Source organism: Leucopleurus acutus, assembly GCF_964270905.1.
Source record: "Leucopleurus acutus genome assembly, chromosome: 18".
Lineage (NCBI taxonomy): Eukaryota > Metazoa > Chordata > Mammalia > Artiodactyla > Delphinidae > Leucopleurus > Leucopleurus acutus.
Window position 1 is genome coordinate 13,785,041 of NC_139160.1, and position 17,675 is coordinate 13,802,715.

Consider the following 17,675-nt stretch of genomic DNA (forward strand, 5'->3'; position numbering starts at 1 on the left):
GGATCGCAGGCAGCTGGAAAAGTTGAATCTAGCTCGGCGGCGTGTTCCGGCTCTGGGGCTGGAGAGCCGCAACCCCAGCAGCGCAGTGCGGAGCTAGCGCCCTCACTTCCAGGACAACGCGTCGCGCGTTCTATCTCCTCCCCTCCGCGCTGTTTCCCGGCCTCCGCCCCTAGGAGCTGATTGGCAGAAGTCGCTACCCAACCCTCGTCTTGGGGCCTCCTCCCGGGACCGACGATTGGCCTCCTGGGAGGACTGGAGTAAGGGGGTGCGAGGGGAGGGATTTCCCTCAAAGCTCAGGGTCCCGGGCCCTGGGAGGGAGGAGTGGAGGGACTCAGTTCTCCGCTCGACTGAGCCGCGAGCCGCGGAGCTGGACCGGCCGGGACGGTTTAGCCTCCCCGGCAGCTCCGGGGACCGTGCCGAGCCTCTTTCCCATCCTTCTGGTCCAGCCTCGGCTACAGCAGGAACCCCCGGGCGCCGTGCGGAGTTCCTGGCACTTTCCGGAGGGCTCTCTTACCACCTGCCCCGGACTGGGACTGACTGCGCTCTCAGGGCGACCCGTCCGAGCCCTAACATCCGGACCATGCACGCAGCCCGCACCCCCGGGATCACTGCCCGCGCGCGCCACGCAGCTAACCCCACCACCTCTCAGCTGTTGCCTCCGCCGCCGCCCCGGCTGGTGCTGCTGTTTTTGCTTCTCCTGTCACTGGTAAGCCGCGTCCGGGCACAGCCCCCTGACCCCGGCCGGGCGGTGCTGTCCCCGGATCTCGCGGGCGTTGCAGGAGTCCCCTCCGAAGAGGCCATAGTGCCGGCGAACCGCGGGCTCCGGGTGCCCTTCGGCCGTGAGGTCTGGCTGGATCCGTTGCAGGACCTGGTGCTGCAGGTGCAGCCGGGGGATCGCTGCGTAGTGACCGTGCTAGACAACGATGCGCTGGCCCAGCGGCCCGGCCGTCTGAGTCCCAAGCGCTTCCCGTGCAACTTCGGCGCTGGCGAGGTGCGCTACTCGCACCTGGGCGCGCGCAGCCCGTCGCGGGATCGGGTCCGGCTGCAGCTCCGCTACGACGCGCCGGGAGGGGCGGCAGTGCTACCCTTAGTGCTGGAGGTGGAGGTAGTCTTCACCCAACTGGAGGTTGTAACTCGGAACTTGCCCCTGGTCGTGGAGGAGCTGCTGGGCACCAGCAATGCCCTGGACGCTCGGACCTTGGAATTCGCCTACCAGCCCGAGGCTGAAGAGTGTCGCGTGGGCATCCTTTCGGGCTTGGGCGCGCTGCCTCGCTACGGGGAACTCCTTCACTACCCGTCAGTCCCGGGACGTGCCAGCGAGGCGGGCACCCAGGAGCCGCTCCTGATGGACTGCAAAGCTTTCCAGGAGCTAGGCGTGCGCTACCGCCACACGGCCCCCAGTCGTTCTCCAAACAGGGACTGGGTGCCCATGGTGGTGGAGCTGCGCTCACGAGGGTCTCCTGTGGGCAGCCCTGCTTTGAAACGCGAGCACTTCCAAGTATTGGTGAGAATCCGAGGAGGGGCTGAGAACACTGCACCCAAGCCCAGCTTTGTGGCCATGATGATGATGGAGGTGGACCAGTTTGTACTGACCGCCCTGACGCCAGACATGTTGGCCGCCGAGGATGCTGAGTCTACCCCGGACTTGTTGATCTTCAACCTCACCTCTCCTTTCCAGCCTGGCCAGGGCTACCTGGTGAGCACTGATGATCGCAGCCTGCCCCTCTCCTCCTTCACTCAGAGGGATTTGCACCTCCTGAAGATTGCCTATCAGCCCCCCTCTGAGGACTCCGACCAGGAGCGTCTCTTTGAACTGGAGCTGGAGGTAGTGGACCCAGAAGGAGCAGCTTCAGAGCCTTTTGCCTTCATGGTGGTGGTGAAGCCCATGAACACACTGGCTCCAGTGGTCACACGGAACACTGGGCTCATTCTCTATGAGGGCCAGTCTCGGCCCCTCACCGGCCCTCCAGGCAGTGGACCACAGAACCTGGTCATCAGTGATGAGGATGACCTAGAGGCAGTACAGTTGGAGGTGGTGGCTGGCCTCCGGCATGGTCGCCTTGCCCTTCTGGGTGCCTCAAGTGGCAACTCTGCCCCTAAGACATTTACGGTAGCTGAGCTGGCAGCCGGCCAAGTGGTCTACCACCACGACGACAAAGATGGCTCCCTAAGTGACAACCTCGTGCTTCGAATGGTGGATGGAGGGCGCAGACACCAGGTGCAATTCCTGTTCCCTGTCACCTTAGTGCCTGTGGATGACCAGCCGCCAGTCCTCAATGCCAACACGGGGCTGACACTGGCAGAGGGTGAAACCGTGCCCATCCTGCCCCAAGCTCTAAGCGCAGCTGACATGGACTCAGATGACTGTCTGCTGCTTTTTGTGCTAGAGTCGCCCTCCTCAACTACAGGGCATCTGCTTCTCCGTCAAACCCATCCTCCCCAGGAGGAAGAGATGCTGATCAGGGGCCCTTGGAGAAAACAGGGAGTATTCTATGAGAAAACAGTGACAGAGTGGCAGCAGCGAGACATAACGGAGGGGAGGCTTTTCTACAGGCACACTGGGCCTCACAGTCCTGGGCCAGTAATGGACCAGTTCACATTTCGAGTCCAGGATAACCATGACCCCCCTAACAGGTCTGGGCTACAGAGGTTTGTGATACGCATTCATCCCGTGGATCGCCTCCCTCCAGAGCTGGGCAGCGGCTGTCCCCTTCGGATGGTGGTACAGGAATCCCAGCTCACGCCGCTGAGGAAGAAGTGGCTGCACTACACTGACCTGGACACAGACGACCGAGAACTACGCTACACGGTGACACAGCCCCCAATGGACACAGATACAAACCACTCACCAGCCCCACTGGGAACCTTGGTCCTGACGGACAACCCTTCAGCGGTGGTGGCCCATTTTACACAAGCCCAGGTCAACCACCATAAAATTGCTTACAGACCTCCAGATCAAGAACTGGGAGTGGCTGCCCGAGTGGCCCAGTTCCAATTCCAGGTGGAGGACCGAGCTGGGAATGTGGCTCCAGGCACTTTCACCCTTTACTTGCAGCCAGTGGACAACCAGCCACCTGAGATCCTCAACGCTGGCTTCACTATTCAGGAAAAGGGCCACCACATCCTGAGTGAGACTGAGTTGAGTGTGAATGATATAGACACTGATGTGGCCCACATCACTTTCACTCTCACACAGGCACCCAAACATGGCCACATGAGGATGTCTGGACAGATACTGAGTGTGGATGGGATTTTCCACTTAGAGGACATAACACAGGGTCGGATTTCCTATGCCCACAATGGGGATGAATCTCTGACTGATAGTTGCTCCTTGGAGGTCAGCGACAGACACCATGTGGTGCCCATCACTCTCAGAGTGAATGTCCGGCCAGTGGATGATGAGGTGCCCATGCTGAGCCTTCCTGCAGGCACGCTGGGGTCCTATCTAGATGTTCTAGAAAATGGGGCTACTGAAATCACTGCCAGTGTTATCAAGGGGACCGATGAAGACACTGATGATTTGATGTTGACTTTCCTCTTGGAAGATCCACCCTTATGTGGAGAAATCCTGGTCAATGGAGTTCCAGCAGAGCAGTTTACCCAAAGGGACATCTTGGAGGGCTCAGTCGTTTACGCCCACACTAGCGGGGAGATAGGTCTATTGCCCAAGGAGGACTCTTTCAACCTGAGTCTGTCAGATATGTCTCAAGAATGGAGAATAGGTGGTAATACTATCCAAGGAGTTACCGTGTGGGTGACCATCCTCCCTGTTGACAGCCAGGCCCCAGAAATTTCTGTAGGTGAACGGTTTATAGTGATGGAAGGTGATAAAAGTGTTATAACCTCAATGCACATAAGTGCTGAAGATACTGATTCCCTCACTGATGACATCTTGTGCACCATAGTTATTCAGCCTACCTCAGGTTACGTGGAGAACATCTCTCCAGCCCCAGGCTCTGAAAAATCAAGAGCAGGAATTGCCATAAGTGCTTTCACTCTGAAAGATCTCAGGCAGGGTCATATAAACTACGTCCAGAGTGTCCATAAAGGAGTAGAACCGGTGGAAGACAGATTCATATTTCGTTGTTCTGATGGCATTAACTTTTCAGAGAGACATTTTTTCCCCATCATAATCATTCCCACCAATGATGAACAGCCAGAAATCTTTGTGAGAGAATTTATGGTGATGGAAGGCATGAGTCTGGTGGTCGATATGCCCATCCTCAATGCTGCTGATGCGGATGTTCCCCCAGATGATTTAACTTTCACTGTTACCAAGTTTCCTACCCACGGTCACATCATGAACCAGTTGATAAATGGCACGGTTTTGGTTGAAAGCTTCACCTTGGGCCAGATCATAGAGAGTTCCAGCATTATTTATGAGCACGATGACTCAGAGACTCAGGAAGACAGTTTCATGATTAAACTCACAGACGGTAAGCACTCTGTGGAAAAGATGGTCATCATTATGATTATCCCCGTTGATGATGAGACCCCCAGAATGGCCATCAATAATGGACTGGAAATAGAAATCGGGGAAACCAAAATTATCAACAACAAAATATTAATGGCAACTGATTTAGATTCTGAAGACGAATCCTTGGTTTATATTATTCGTTATGGGCCAGGACATGGCTTATTACAGAGACAAAAACCTATAGGTGTCTTTGAAAATATCACACTGGGCATGAATTTTACCCAGGATGAAGTGGACAGGAACTTAATTCAGTACGTCCATTTTGGGCAAGAGGGCATTCGGGATCTAATTAAATTTGATGTGACTGATGGAATAAATGCCCTTATAGATCGTTACTTTTATGTGTCTGTTGGGAGCCTTGACATTGTCTTCCCTGATGTGATAAGTAAGGGAGTGTCTTTGAAAGAAGGTGGTAAGGTCACCCTCACAACAGACCTACTAAGCACTAGTGACTTGAACAGTCCTGATGAAAACTTAGTTTTTACCATCACCAGGGCTCCCATGAGAGGTCACTTAGAATGCACAGACCACCCTGGAGTATCCATCACATCTTTCACTCAGCTCCAACTGGCTGGCAACAAAATCTACTACATCCACACAGCTGATGATGAGGTGAAGATGGACAGCTTTGAGTTTCAAGTCACTGACGGACGTAACCCCGTCTTCCGGACATTCCGTATCTCCATCAGTGATGTGGACAACAAAAAGCCAGTGGTCACCATCCATAACCTGGTTGTCAGCGAAGGAGAAAACAAGCTGATTACTCCCTTTGAACTCACTGTGGAAGATAGAGACACTCCAGACAAACTCTTGAAATTCACTATCACCCAGGTGCCTGTTCATGGTCAACTCCTATTCAACAGTACCAGACCCGCCATGATTTTTACCAAGCAAGACTTGAATGAAAACTTAATCAGCTACAGACATGATGGCAGCGAGTCAAGGGAAGACAGCTTCTCCTTCATGGTGACTGATGGTTCCCACACAGAGTTCTATGTTTTCCCTGATACAGTATTTGAAACAAGAAGACCCCAAGTGATGAAGATCCAGATCTTAGCTGTTGACAATAGTGTCCCCCAAATTGCAGTGAACAAAGGGGCTTCTACACTTCGCCCTCTGGCCACAGGCCACTTGGGGTTCATGATCACAAGAAAAGTATTGAAAGTGGAGGACAGAGACAGCTTACGTTTTTCTCTTAGGTTTATTGTGACGGAGGCCCCTCGACATGGATATCTCCTCAACCTGGGCCAAGGCAACCACAGTGTGACTCAGTTTACACAAGGTATGGTTCACTTTTCTTTCTTTAGAATCAAAGGGCACTCCAGGGCTTCCCTGGTGGCACCGTGGTTGAGAGTCTGCCTGCCGATGCAGGGGACATGGGTTCGTGCCCCGGTCTGGGAAGATCCCACATGCCGCAGAGCGGCTAGGCCCGTGAGCCATGGCCGCTGAGCCTGTGCGTCCGGAGCCTGTGCTCCGCAATGGGAGAGGCCACAACAGTGAGAGGCCCGCATAACGCAAAAAAAAAAAAAAAAAAAAAAGCACTCCAAGTCTTATTTCTTGAGATATGGCTGTCAATGAGAACTTCGTAAATAGAGCATCAAATTAGAGTCCAAGGGAAGGGAAGGGAAGAGAAGGGAAATGAAGGGGAGGTGAAAATACAGGGACTCTCTTTCCTGGGAGAACAGCTCCCTTCTTGCCATATGTCCTACTGCAGTGACCTTTATTAGAAGGAGTATCGTATTTTGAAAATACAAGCTAAATTGTCAAAGGAGGTGCTCGACTTTGGTGAATTAAATTTAAAGCAGGCTTTCCAGTTCTGCTCTGTTAGCCACACCCGTCCTCTGAGCAGCCTGTTTTATATGCTGCACACAGTTCATGAGGCATGTTAGCATCTTAGAGAAAGATGTGCTTTCTAAATTCTATACATCCACATTATTATTATTATTATCATCACCCACCATTCAAATAGAACCTTCAAATTTATATTATTTTGATTGCTCTTTTAGAGGATTTGTTCTAAGTCTGGTATAGTTGTTAGAAACTTTGTAACGAAAATAAAAAGATGTATTTATATTTACTTCGTAGATTTTATAATTTTTATAAGACTTTATGACTTAGGCTAACACCAGTCCAAAGATGTAAGAGGTAAACACCTATCTAGATTTAGAATGATTATGTGTACAAGGCATGCTACAACAATCCACACAAGAAAAGAATGTATACTTAATGATGTATAAGAAGACAATAAGTCCACCACCAAAATATACAACCACTTCATTGTTAAGAACCTGCAGGTATGTTAACAAGATTAGTAGTAGAAGGAAGAAATTATTTTCTCATTTCAAACCTCCTCTCTGCCCTGTTTCAAACACAATAACCAACACCGTTGCCTGAAGCATCTGCATCCTTGAGACTAAAGCATTTCTGTAACCTCAGTTTTCTTTGTGTGTGGACAGAATCTGAGACAGGAAGGGCAGGTGACCTGCACAGAGTTACTCAGTGACTAAAGGGAGAAGCCCATTCAATCTGCTGGCTTGGGAGTTAGAGCTCTGTTTTCTAGAACGTGCGACTTTCATTACAAAGAGCTTTGGGTTGCTTTCATGAAAATCTCACCCTTGTCAGAATGGAAACCAGATGGAGTTAAACCCCAGGGCTTCCCAGGGGGAGTGTTCTTTTCCTGCAGCAGTGTTGTGCTCTTAGATAACAAATGCTTTAATAAACATGGATGTTGCAAAGTGTAGTGTTAAAGTAAACTGCTTCTCTGTTTTAGATGCTGGCAAATAGCCCTACACTCCAACCTCCTGATTCTTGGCTGAAAGCCTGACTATATCCTAGGGCTTGCAGGGACAGGAAAACTTCAGAGTGCCAGTGTCATGCCAGACCAGCAGGAAACTTTTGTGTGAAGGCTTTCTGAGGGTAGAAATGCATGCAATCTTAGACTGGTTTATTTTCATGGAAAGTAAAGCGGATGAAAGGAATATGGAAAGGATATTCTTTACAGGATTGAAAATGTTACTTCAAACAACTCCTCTGATGAGAAAATATAACCTGATTTTAGAGATTTTTTTTTTTAAAAAAGAAGGAAAATAAGCAAATGATTTAATTTAAATTCTATGGACCAAGTCCAACAGCTCAAAATATTGGAATATTATTTCCTAAATATTGAGCCATAAAATTCTGCTATTTCATTACAGGCTGTTCCTCTATCTGTCACTGACTTGACGTCACCATGATTACTTTTTATAGTCATTTGTAAATATAGAGTAGCTGTGAGTTTATTATAAAAAGTGAAGATAAATTTTTAAGGTTACATTTTAAAAGAAATCATCACATTCCAATAAGAACCCAAATGTTGACTAGGAAAATTGTTGGTATTTAATCACACAGGACTCATTACAACAAGTTGAGGCTGGAGTTTGGTTCATAGGAGTTATTTATGGAGATTAGATAAGTGAGTAAAAATGGAGAAACCTCCATTATAGAGCTACCAAGCCTGCTCTTACAGTAGAGAAACTAAAAGCAGTGACTAAAGTGAGAACTGTACTGTCTTCTTCTTTGTTTTTGTTTTATCTTGAAGGGATGAGATGAACTCTATTTTGATGGATTTTCAATGCACTGAATTAAGTCCACTTAGCACATATGGCTTGGGAAGGCTATTGCCAACTAAATTGACTAAATGGTCCCTAGGAGAAAAAAAAAAATTTCTAAAACTTATTAAATTTCACTATTAGGAAAAGTAAATGAGGTAGAATTAGACAAATTAAGGAAATTATTTAGTTATTTCAAATTTTGCTCTTTCTCAAGGTGCCCTTCCCTGCTCTCTCCACCCCACATCTAAATCACTTGTCTCAAGTACCCGGATTTTTTTCTCTACAATAAATACATAATAATGTCTTGTGGGAGATAATTTAGAAATCAATTTCAGAAGTTTCCCAAAGGTAGCCAGGGTGTGACTACCAGGAACGTTAATGAATTTAGAATTAAAAAAAAAAATAAAACATGGAATGATTATGTAGATAAACTGAAATAACTGTGATGCATGTTTAACGATGAGAAGAAAATCTAGTTAATTGTTAGATGTTTACTGAAAGAAAATAACATTTTGGCTGAGGTTTTTATCTTCCTAATACTTCTGTGCCTTAAGAAGCAAGTGTTTACATGTATATTTATAGTGTGTTTTGTTATTTTTAGAGGTACCTGTAGAATAACAGTGTTATGATCAAAGTCTTTACTCACTTGAGATTTTTTAAAGCCCCCCTTTCGAACAATGCATTATTAACAGAATTATGAAAAGGGTTGTAGTTTGTTTCATCTAATCAATAGCCTAGGCCTAACTTGGAGAGAAAATTTGACACCTGAATGTCTTATAATTGAATTCATGTTCTCATTACTTTAAACAAGAAAAGTTCTTAAACATCAGTCTTGAAGAGGTATTTTATTTCAATGAAACTATCTCCCAAGTACTATAGTTTCTGCTTAGAAAACATTGATACAGGGATTGAGTATTGTTGTTTTTGTTTTTCCTATAGTGGAGCCTTTAGATTTTCTTATAGAATTAAAGAAGAAATGGGAACATTGGACAAAGGTCTTCCCCACATGACCGGAGGATGTTGTCTTTATGCTAAGGACCTATAGTCAGAGCAGAGTTCACTTCATTCCTAAACCGATAATTTAAAGGTTGTAAAAGTTAAGAGTTGTAAGAGAAAACAGGTAAAGAGCAGTGCAGGGGGCTTCATTACCCCCAGAGAGACATCATCCATTCGAAGGGAGAGATGCAGGTGTGGACCACGAGAACTCTGGGCTCTTTCATTTTAGATTAACAAATATTTGAGCCTTTACTGAATGTAAGATCCTGAGCAAAGGACTGTGGAAACAAAAAACAGATTGGAAAAAGAAATTTTTAATCTTCTACAAAAGGCAGCCATGCAGAAAGAGGCAGAATTTGGGGAGATTACAGTAGAGTTAGAAAAGAAATGCTAAGGGAGAACAACACATCTTGAACTTGCTTCACCTTTAGGTATCTCTATAAACAAGAAGGTACTATTAACTATTAAATCAGATTTTCCCCTCCTCAAATGTCTGATTGTAAGCAAGTCACCTTCCAAAACTGTGAGCCAAGGTAGATCATACGTTTCACATCTGTAAAGCGGAGCTATAGAAATTCATGGAGTAATTTGTTGATTCTAATACTTTGCATCACTTGATACTATTCTTTCATAAAATCATTTTCTTTTTTTTTTTTTACATCTTTATTGGAGTATAATTGCTTTACAATGGTGTGTTAGTTTCTGCTTTATAACAAAGTGAATCAGTTATACATATACATATATTCCCATATCTCTTCCCTCTTGCGTCTCCCTCCCTCCTACCCTCCCTATCCCACCCCTCCAAGCGGTCACAAAGCACTGAGCTGATCTCCCTGTGCTATGCGGCTGCTTCCCACTAGCTTTCTACCTTACGTTTGGTAGTGTATATATGTCCATGCCTCTCTCTTGCTTTGTCACAGCTTACCCTTCCCCCTCCGCATATCCTCAAGTCCATTCTCTAGTAGGTCTGTGTCTTTATTCCTGTCTTACCCCTAGGTTCTTCATGACATTTTTTTTTCTTAAATTCCATATATATATGTGTTAGCACACGGTATTTGTCTTTCTCTTTCTGACTTACTTCACTCTGTATGACAGACTCTAGGTCTATCCACCTCATTACAAATAGCTCAATTTCGTTTCTTTTTATGGCTGAGTAATATTCCATTGTATATATGTGCCACATCTTTATCCATTCATCCGATGATGGACACTTAAGTTGTTTCCTTCTCCGGGCTATTGTAAATAGAGCTGCAATGAACATTTTGGTACATGACTCTTTTTGAATTATGGTTTTCTCAAGGTATATGCCCAGTAGTGGGATTGCTGGGTCACATGGTAATTCTATTTGCAGTGGCTGTATCAATTTACATTCCCACCAGCACTGCAAGAGGGTTCCCTTTTTTCCACACCCTCTCCAGCATTTATTGTTTCTAGATTTTTTGATGATGGCCATTCTGACTGGTGTGAGATGATATCTCATTGTACTTTCGATTTGCATTTCTCTAATGATTAATGATGTTGAGCATTCTTTCATGTGTTTGTTGGCAGTCTGTATATCTTCTTTGGAGAAATGTCTATTTAGGTCTTCTGCCCATTTTTGGATTGGGTTGTTTGGTTTTTTGTTATTGAGCTGCATGAGCTGCTTATAAATTTTGGAGATTAATCCTTTGTCAGTTGCTTCATTTGCAAATATTTTCTCCCATTCTGAGGGTTGTCTTTTGGTCTTGTTTATGGTTTCCTTTGCTGTGCAAAAGCTTTGAAGTTTCATTAGGTCCCATTTGTTTATTTTTGTTTTTATTTCCATTTCTCTAGGAGGTGGGTCAAAAAGGATCTTGCTGTGATTTATGTCATAGAGTGTTCTGCCTATGTTTTCCTCTAAGAGTTTGATAGTTTCTGGCCTTACATTTAGGTCTTTAATCCATTTTGAGCTTATTTTTGTGGATGGTGTTATGGAGTGATCTAATCTCATACTTTTACATGTACCTGTCCAGTTTTCCCAGCACCACTTATTGAAGAGGCTGTCCTTTCTCCACTGTACATCCCTGCCACCTTTATCAAAGATAAGGTGACCATATATGCATGGGTTTATCTCTGGGATTTCTATCCTGTTCCATTGATCTATATTTCTGTTTTTGTGCCAGTACCATACTGTCTTGATTCCTGTAGCTTTGTAGTATAGTCTGAAGTCAGGGAGCCTGATTCCTCCAGCTCCTTTTTTCGTTCTCAAGATTGCTTTGGCTATTCGGGTTCCTTTGTGTTTCCATACAAATTGTGAAAGTTTTTGTTCTAGTTCTGTGAAAAATGCCAGTGGTAGTTTGATAGGGATTGCATTGAATGTGTAGATTGCTTTGGGTAGTAGAGTCATTTTCACAATGTTGATTCTTCCAATCCAGGAACATGGTATATCTCTCCCTCTATTTGTATCATCTTTAATTTCTTTCATCAGTGTCTTATATTTTTCTGCATACAGGTCTTTTGTCTCCTTAGGTAGGTTTATTCCTAGATATTTTATTCTTTTTGTTGCAATGGTAAAAGGGAGTGTTTTCTTGATTTCACTTTCAGATTTTTCATCATTAGTGTAGAGGAATGCCAGAGATTTCTGTGCATTAATTTTGTATCCTGCTACATTACCAAATTCATTGATTAGCTCTAGTAGTTTTCTGGTAGCATCTTTAGGATTCTCTATGTATAGTATCATGTCATCTGCAAACAGTGACAGCTTTACTTTTTCTTTTCCGATTTGGATTCCTTTTATTTCTTTTTCTTCTCTGATTGCTCTGGCTAAAACTTCCAAAACTATGTTGAATAAGAGTGGTGAGAGTGGGCAACCTTGTCTTTTTCCTGATCTTAGTGGAAATGCTTTCAGTTTTTCACCATTGAGGACAATGTTGGCTGTGGGTTTGTCATATATGGCCTTTATTATGTTGAGGAAAGTTCCCTCTATGCCTGCTTTCTGCAGGGTTTTTTTAAATCATAAATCGGTGTTGAATTTTGTCAAAAGCTTTCTCTGGATCTATTGAGATGATCATATGGTTTTTCTCCTTCAATTTCTTAATATGGTGTATCATGTTGATTGATTTGCATATATTGAAGAATCCTTGCATTCCTGGAATAAACCCCACTTGATCATGGTGTATGATCCGTTTAATGTGCTGTTGGATTCTGTTTGCTAGTATTTTGTTGAGGATTTGTGCATGTATGTTCATCAGTGATATTGGCCTGTAGTTTTCTTTCTTTGTGACATCCTTGTCTGGTTTTGGTATGAGGGTGATGGTGGCCTCGTAGAATGAGTTTGGGAGTGTTCCTCCCTCTGCTATATTTTGGAAGAGTTTGAGAAGGATAGGTGTTAGCTCTTCTCTAAATGTTTGATAGAATTCGCCTGTGAAGCCATCTGGTCCTGGGCTTTTGTTTGTTGGAAGATTTTTAATCACAGTTTCAATTTCAGTGCTTGTGATTGGTCTGTTCATATTTTCTATTTCTTCCTGATTCAGTCTCGGCAGGTTGTGCATTTCTAAGAATTTGTCCATTTCTTCCAGGTTGTCCATTTTATTGGCATAGAGGTGCTTGTAGTAATCTCTCATGATCTTTTGTATTTCTGCAGTGTCAGTTGTTACTTCTCCTTTTTCTTTTTTAATTCTATTGATTTGAGTCTTCTCCCTTTTTTCCTTGTTGAGTCTGGCTAATGGTTTATCTATTTTGTTTATCTTCTCAAAGAACCAGCTTTTAGTTTTATTGATCTTTGCTATCGTTTCCTTCATTTCTTTTTCATTTATTTCTGATCTGATTATTATGATTTGTTTCCTTCTGCTAACTTTGGGGTTTTTTTGTTCTTCTTTCTCTAATTGCTTTAGGTGCAAGGTTAGGTTGTTTATTCGAGATGTTTCCTGTTTCTTAAGGTAGGATTGTATTGCTATAAACTTCCCTCTTAGAACTGCTTTTGCTACATCCCATAGGTTTTGGGTCGTCGTGTCTCCATTGTCATTTGTTTCCAGGTATTTTTTGATTTCCTCTTTGATTTCTTCAGTGATCAGTTCGTTATTAAGTAGTGTATTGTTTAGCCTCCATGTGTTTGTATTTTTTACAGATGTTTTCCTGTAATTGATATCTAGTCTCATAGTGTTGTGGTCAGAAAAGATACTTGATACAATTTCAATTTTCTTAAATTTACCAAGGCTTGATTTGTGACCCAAGATATGATCTATCCTGGAGAATGTTCCATGAGCACTTGAGAAAAATGCTTATTCTGTTGTTTTTGGATGGAATGTCCTATAAATATCAATTAAGTCCATCTTGTTTAATGTATCATTTTAAGCTTGTGTCTCCTTATTTATTTTCATTTTGGATGATCTGTCCATTGGTGAAAGTGGGGTGTTAAAGTCCCCTACTATGAATGTGTTACTGTCGATTTCCCCTTTTACGGCTGTTAGCATTTGCCTTATGTATTGAGGTGCTCCTATGTTGGGTGCATAAATATTTACAATTGTTATATCTTCTTCTTGGATCGATCCCTTGATCATTATGTAGTGTCCTTCTCTGTCTCTTGTAATAGTCTTTATTTTAAAGTCTATTTTGTCTGATATGAGAATTGCTACTCCAGCTTTCTTTTGGTATCCATTTGCATGAAATATCTTTTTCCATCCCCTCACTTTCAGTCTCTATGTGTCTCTAGGTCTGAAGTGGGTCTCTTGTAGACAGCAAATATATGCATCTTGTTTTTGTATCCATTCAGCCAATCTGTGTCTTTTGGTGGGAGCATTTAGTCCATTTACATTTAAGGTAATTATCGATATGTATGTTCCTATTCCCATTTTCTTAATTGTTTTGGGTTCGTTATTGTAGGTCTTTTCCTTCTCTTGTGTTTCTTGCCTAGAGAAGTTCCTTTAGCCGTTGTTGTAAAGCTGGTTTGGTGGTGCTGAACTCTCTCAGCTTTTGCTTGTCTGTAAAGGTTTTAATTTCTCCATCAAATCTGAATGAGATCCTTGCTGGGTAGAGTAATCTTGGTTGCAGGTTTTTCTCCTTCATCACTTTAAATATGTCCTGCCAGTCCCTTCTGGCTTGCAGAGTTTCTGCTGAAAGATCAGCTGTTAACCTTATGGGGATTCCCTTGTGTGTTATTTGTTGTTTTTCCCTTGCTGCTTTTAATATGTTTTCTTTGTATTTAATTTTTGATAGTTTGATTAATATGTGTCTTGGCATATTTCTCCTTGGATTTATCCTGTATGGGACTCTCTGTGCTTCCTGGACTTGATTAACTATTTCCTTTCCCATATTAGGGAAGTTTTCAACTATAATCTCTTCAAATATTTTCTCAGTCCCTTTCTTTTTCTCTTCTTGTTCTGGACCCCTATAATTCGAATGTTGTCCCGGAGGTCTCTGAGACTGTCCTCAGTTATTTTCCTTATTTTTTCTTTATTCTGTTCTGCAGTAGTTATTTCCACTATTTTATCTTCCAGGTCACTTATCTGTTCTTCTGCCTCAGTTATTCTGTTATTGATCCCATCCAGAGTATTTTTAATTTCATTTATTGTGTTGTTCATCATTGTTTGTTTCATCTTTAGTTCGTCTAGATCCTTGTTAAATGTTTCTTGCATTTTGTCTATTCTATTTCCAAGATTTTGGATCGTCTTTACTATCATTATTCTGAATTCTTTTTCAGGTAGACTGCCTATTTCCTCTTCATTTGTTAGGTCTGGTGGGTTTTTATCTTGCTCCTTCATCTGCTGTGTGTTTTTCTGTCTTCTCATTTTGCTTATCTTACTGTGTTTGGGGTCTCCTTTTTGCAGGCTGCAGGTTTGTAGTTCCCGTTGTGTTTGGTGTCTGTCCCCAGTGGCTAAGGTTGGTTCAGTGGGTTGTGTAGGCTTCCTGGTGAAGGGGACTAGTGCCTGTGTTCTGGTGGATGAGGCTGGATCTTGTCTTTCTGATGGGCAGGTCCACGTCTGGTGGTGTGTTTTGGGGTGTCTGTGGACTTATTATGATTTTAGGCAGCCTCTCTGCTAATGGGTGGGGTTGTGTTCCTGTCTTGCTAGTTTTTTGGCATAGGATGTCCAGCACTGTAGCTTGCTGGTCTTTGAGTGAAGCTGGGTGCTGGTGTTGAGATGGAGATCTCTGGGAGATTTTCGCCGTTTGATATTATGTGGAGCTGGGAGGTCTCTTTTGGACCAGTGTCCTGAAGTTGGCTCTCCCACCTCAGAGGCACAGCACTGACTCCCAGCTGCAGCACCAAGAGCCTTTCATCCACACGGCTCAGAATAAAAGGGAGAAAAAGTAGAAAGAAAGAATTAGTAGAAGTAGAAAGAAAGAAAGAAAGAAGGGAGGGAGGGAGGAGGGAAGGAAGGAGGGAAGGAAGGAAAAAAAGAAAGGAGATAAAGTAAAATAAAATAAATAAAATATAATAAAGTTATTAAAATAAAAGATAATTATTAAGAGAAAAAGAATTAAAAAAACAAAAAACGGACGGATAGAACCCTAGGACAAATAGTGGAAGCAAAGCTATACAGACAAAATCTCACACAGAAGCATACACATACACACTCACAAAAAGAGGAAAAGGGGAAAAAATAAATCTTGCTCTCAAAGTCCACCTCCTTAATTTGGGATGATTCGTTGGCTATTCATGTATTCCACAGATGTAGGTACATCAAGTTGATTGTGGAGCTTTAATCCGCTGCTCCTGAGGCTGCGGGGAGGGATTTCCCTTTCTCTCCTTTGTTCTCACAGCTCCCAGGGGCTCAGCTTTGGTTTTGGCCCCGCCTCTGCGTGTAGGTTGCCGGAGGGCGTCTGTTCTTCGCTCAGAGGACGGGGTTAAAGGAGCCGCTGATTCGGGTCTCTGGCTCACTCAGGCCGGAGGGGAGGGAGGGGCACGTAGTGCGGGGCGGGCCTGCGGCGGCAGAGGCCGGCGTGACGTTGCACCAGCCTGAGGCGCCCCGTGCGTTCTCCCGGGTAAGTTGTCCCTGCATCCCGGGACCCTGGCAGTGGCGGGCTGCACAGGCTCCGCGGAAAAGGGGTGTGGATAGTGACCTGTGCTCGCACACAGGCTTCTTGGTGGCGGCAGCAGCAGCCTTAGCGTCTCCCGCCCATCTCTGGGGTCCGCGCTTTTAGCCGCGGCTCGCGCCCGTCTCTGGAGCTCCTTTAAGCAGCGCTCTTAATCCCCTCTTCCAGCGCGCAGGAAACAAAGAGGGAAGAAAAAGTCTCTTGCCTCTTCGGCAGCTCCAGACCTTTTCCCGGACTCCCTCCCGGCTAGCCGTGGCGCAGTAACCCCCTTCAGGCTGTGTTCACCCCGCCAACCCCAGTCCTCTCTCTCCCGGTCCGACCGAAGCCGTGCCTCAGCTCCCAGGCCCGCCCGCCCCGGCGGGCGAGCAGACAAGCCTCTCGGGCTGGTGAGTGCCGGTCGGCCCTGATCCTCTGTGCGGGAATCTCCCCGCTTTGCCCTCCGCACCCCTGTGGCTGTGCTCTCCTCCGCAGCTCCGAAGCTTCCCCCCTCCGCCACCTGCAGTCTCCGCCCGCGAAGGGGCTTCCTAGTGTGTGGACACTTTTCCCCCTTCACGGCTCCCTCCCACTGGTGCAGGTCCCATCCCTATTCTTTTGTCTCTGTTTTTTCTTTTTTCTTTTGCCCTACCCAGGTACATGGGGAGTTTCTTGCCTTTTGGGAGGTCTGAGGTCTTCTGCCAGCGTTCAGTAGGTGTTCTGTAGGAGTTGTTCCACGTGTAGTTGTATTTCTGGTGTATCTGTGGGGAGGAGGGTGATCTCCGCGTCTTACTCTAACGCCATCTTCCCGGAAGCCCTCCATAAAATCATTTTCTTATATGTAATGCCTGTAAACTCCATAGCATGAACTTATGAGAGATCTTAGGAGATGAATAAACCATAGAACACACACGAGACAAATAAATATCACATACTATTGTTGAAGCAATTTTTAGCTATGATCTTGGTTTTATGTAACCTTGGCAATAACTACTTGCTGATTGGCCCAGATCCAGTAGAGGTCTACTGTGAGTATCACTGAACAAAATGATGTTTGTTTTATTATGTTGTCTGTGTGGCATCATTAAGGAGAAAAACTGATAAAATGGATGAATACATTTTTAAATTGTATTTCAGTCAACACTGAAAACAAACTGAATTTGATAGCTAGAATAGAAAGCATTAGAAAAAGCGTTTCCGAGGCAGAATAACTTTTCACTCTGAATAAAGGTTTCAGCTTTCATTCGATGTTTTCTAAGTTCTCTTTGGCATTGGGTCATGATAGTAATTTCAATCCGTGGGATTTTTTAAAAAAATATTTTCTTCATTTTTCCTTTTAAAAATTTGGAGAGCTTAAAAGCAGCCTGCTATACCATGAGAGGTAAGAAAAGTTAGCCTGAGGTAGAGCCGAGGAACCTCTTTCGTCTTAGGGCCAGTCCTACAGGGAGGCAAAGGGTGTGATTTCAGTAGTGCCAGGAAATCTGCCATGCCTCAAAATATCTCCCTTTCCACCTGTCATGGAGTCTGACATTCCGTATTTAGATAGTCACTCCTTTGGTGCATGAACATGCGAATACCATTGGGAAGGGCAACACCTTGCTATTATTATAACCTAGCTCTTGCATTCTATCTGTAAGGGATCAGATTTC

At 44.5% G+C, this 17,675-nt stretch overlaps 1 protein-coding gene across 1 annotated transcript in view; it reads left to right on the plus strand.

Moving 5' to 3' along the window:
• Nucleotides 1-580: 580 nt before the first annotated feature.
• FREM2 (FRAS1 related extracellular matrix 2) overlaps nucleotides 581-17,675 on the plus strand; it is a gene marked incomplete at both ends in the record, with an annotated part of 156,201 nt that continues 139,106 nt past the window's right edge. Inside the window, one exon of the mRNA XM_082859368.1 lies at nucleotides 581-5,759. Within this exon, the coding sequence (XP_082715494.1) occupies nucleotides 581-5,759 (5,179 nt within the window). The remainder of the gene's footprint in view (nucleotides 5,760-17,675) is intronic.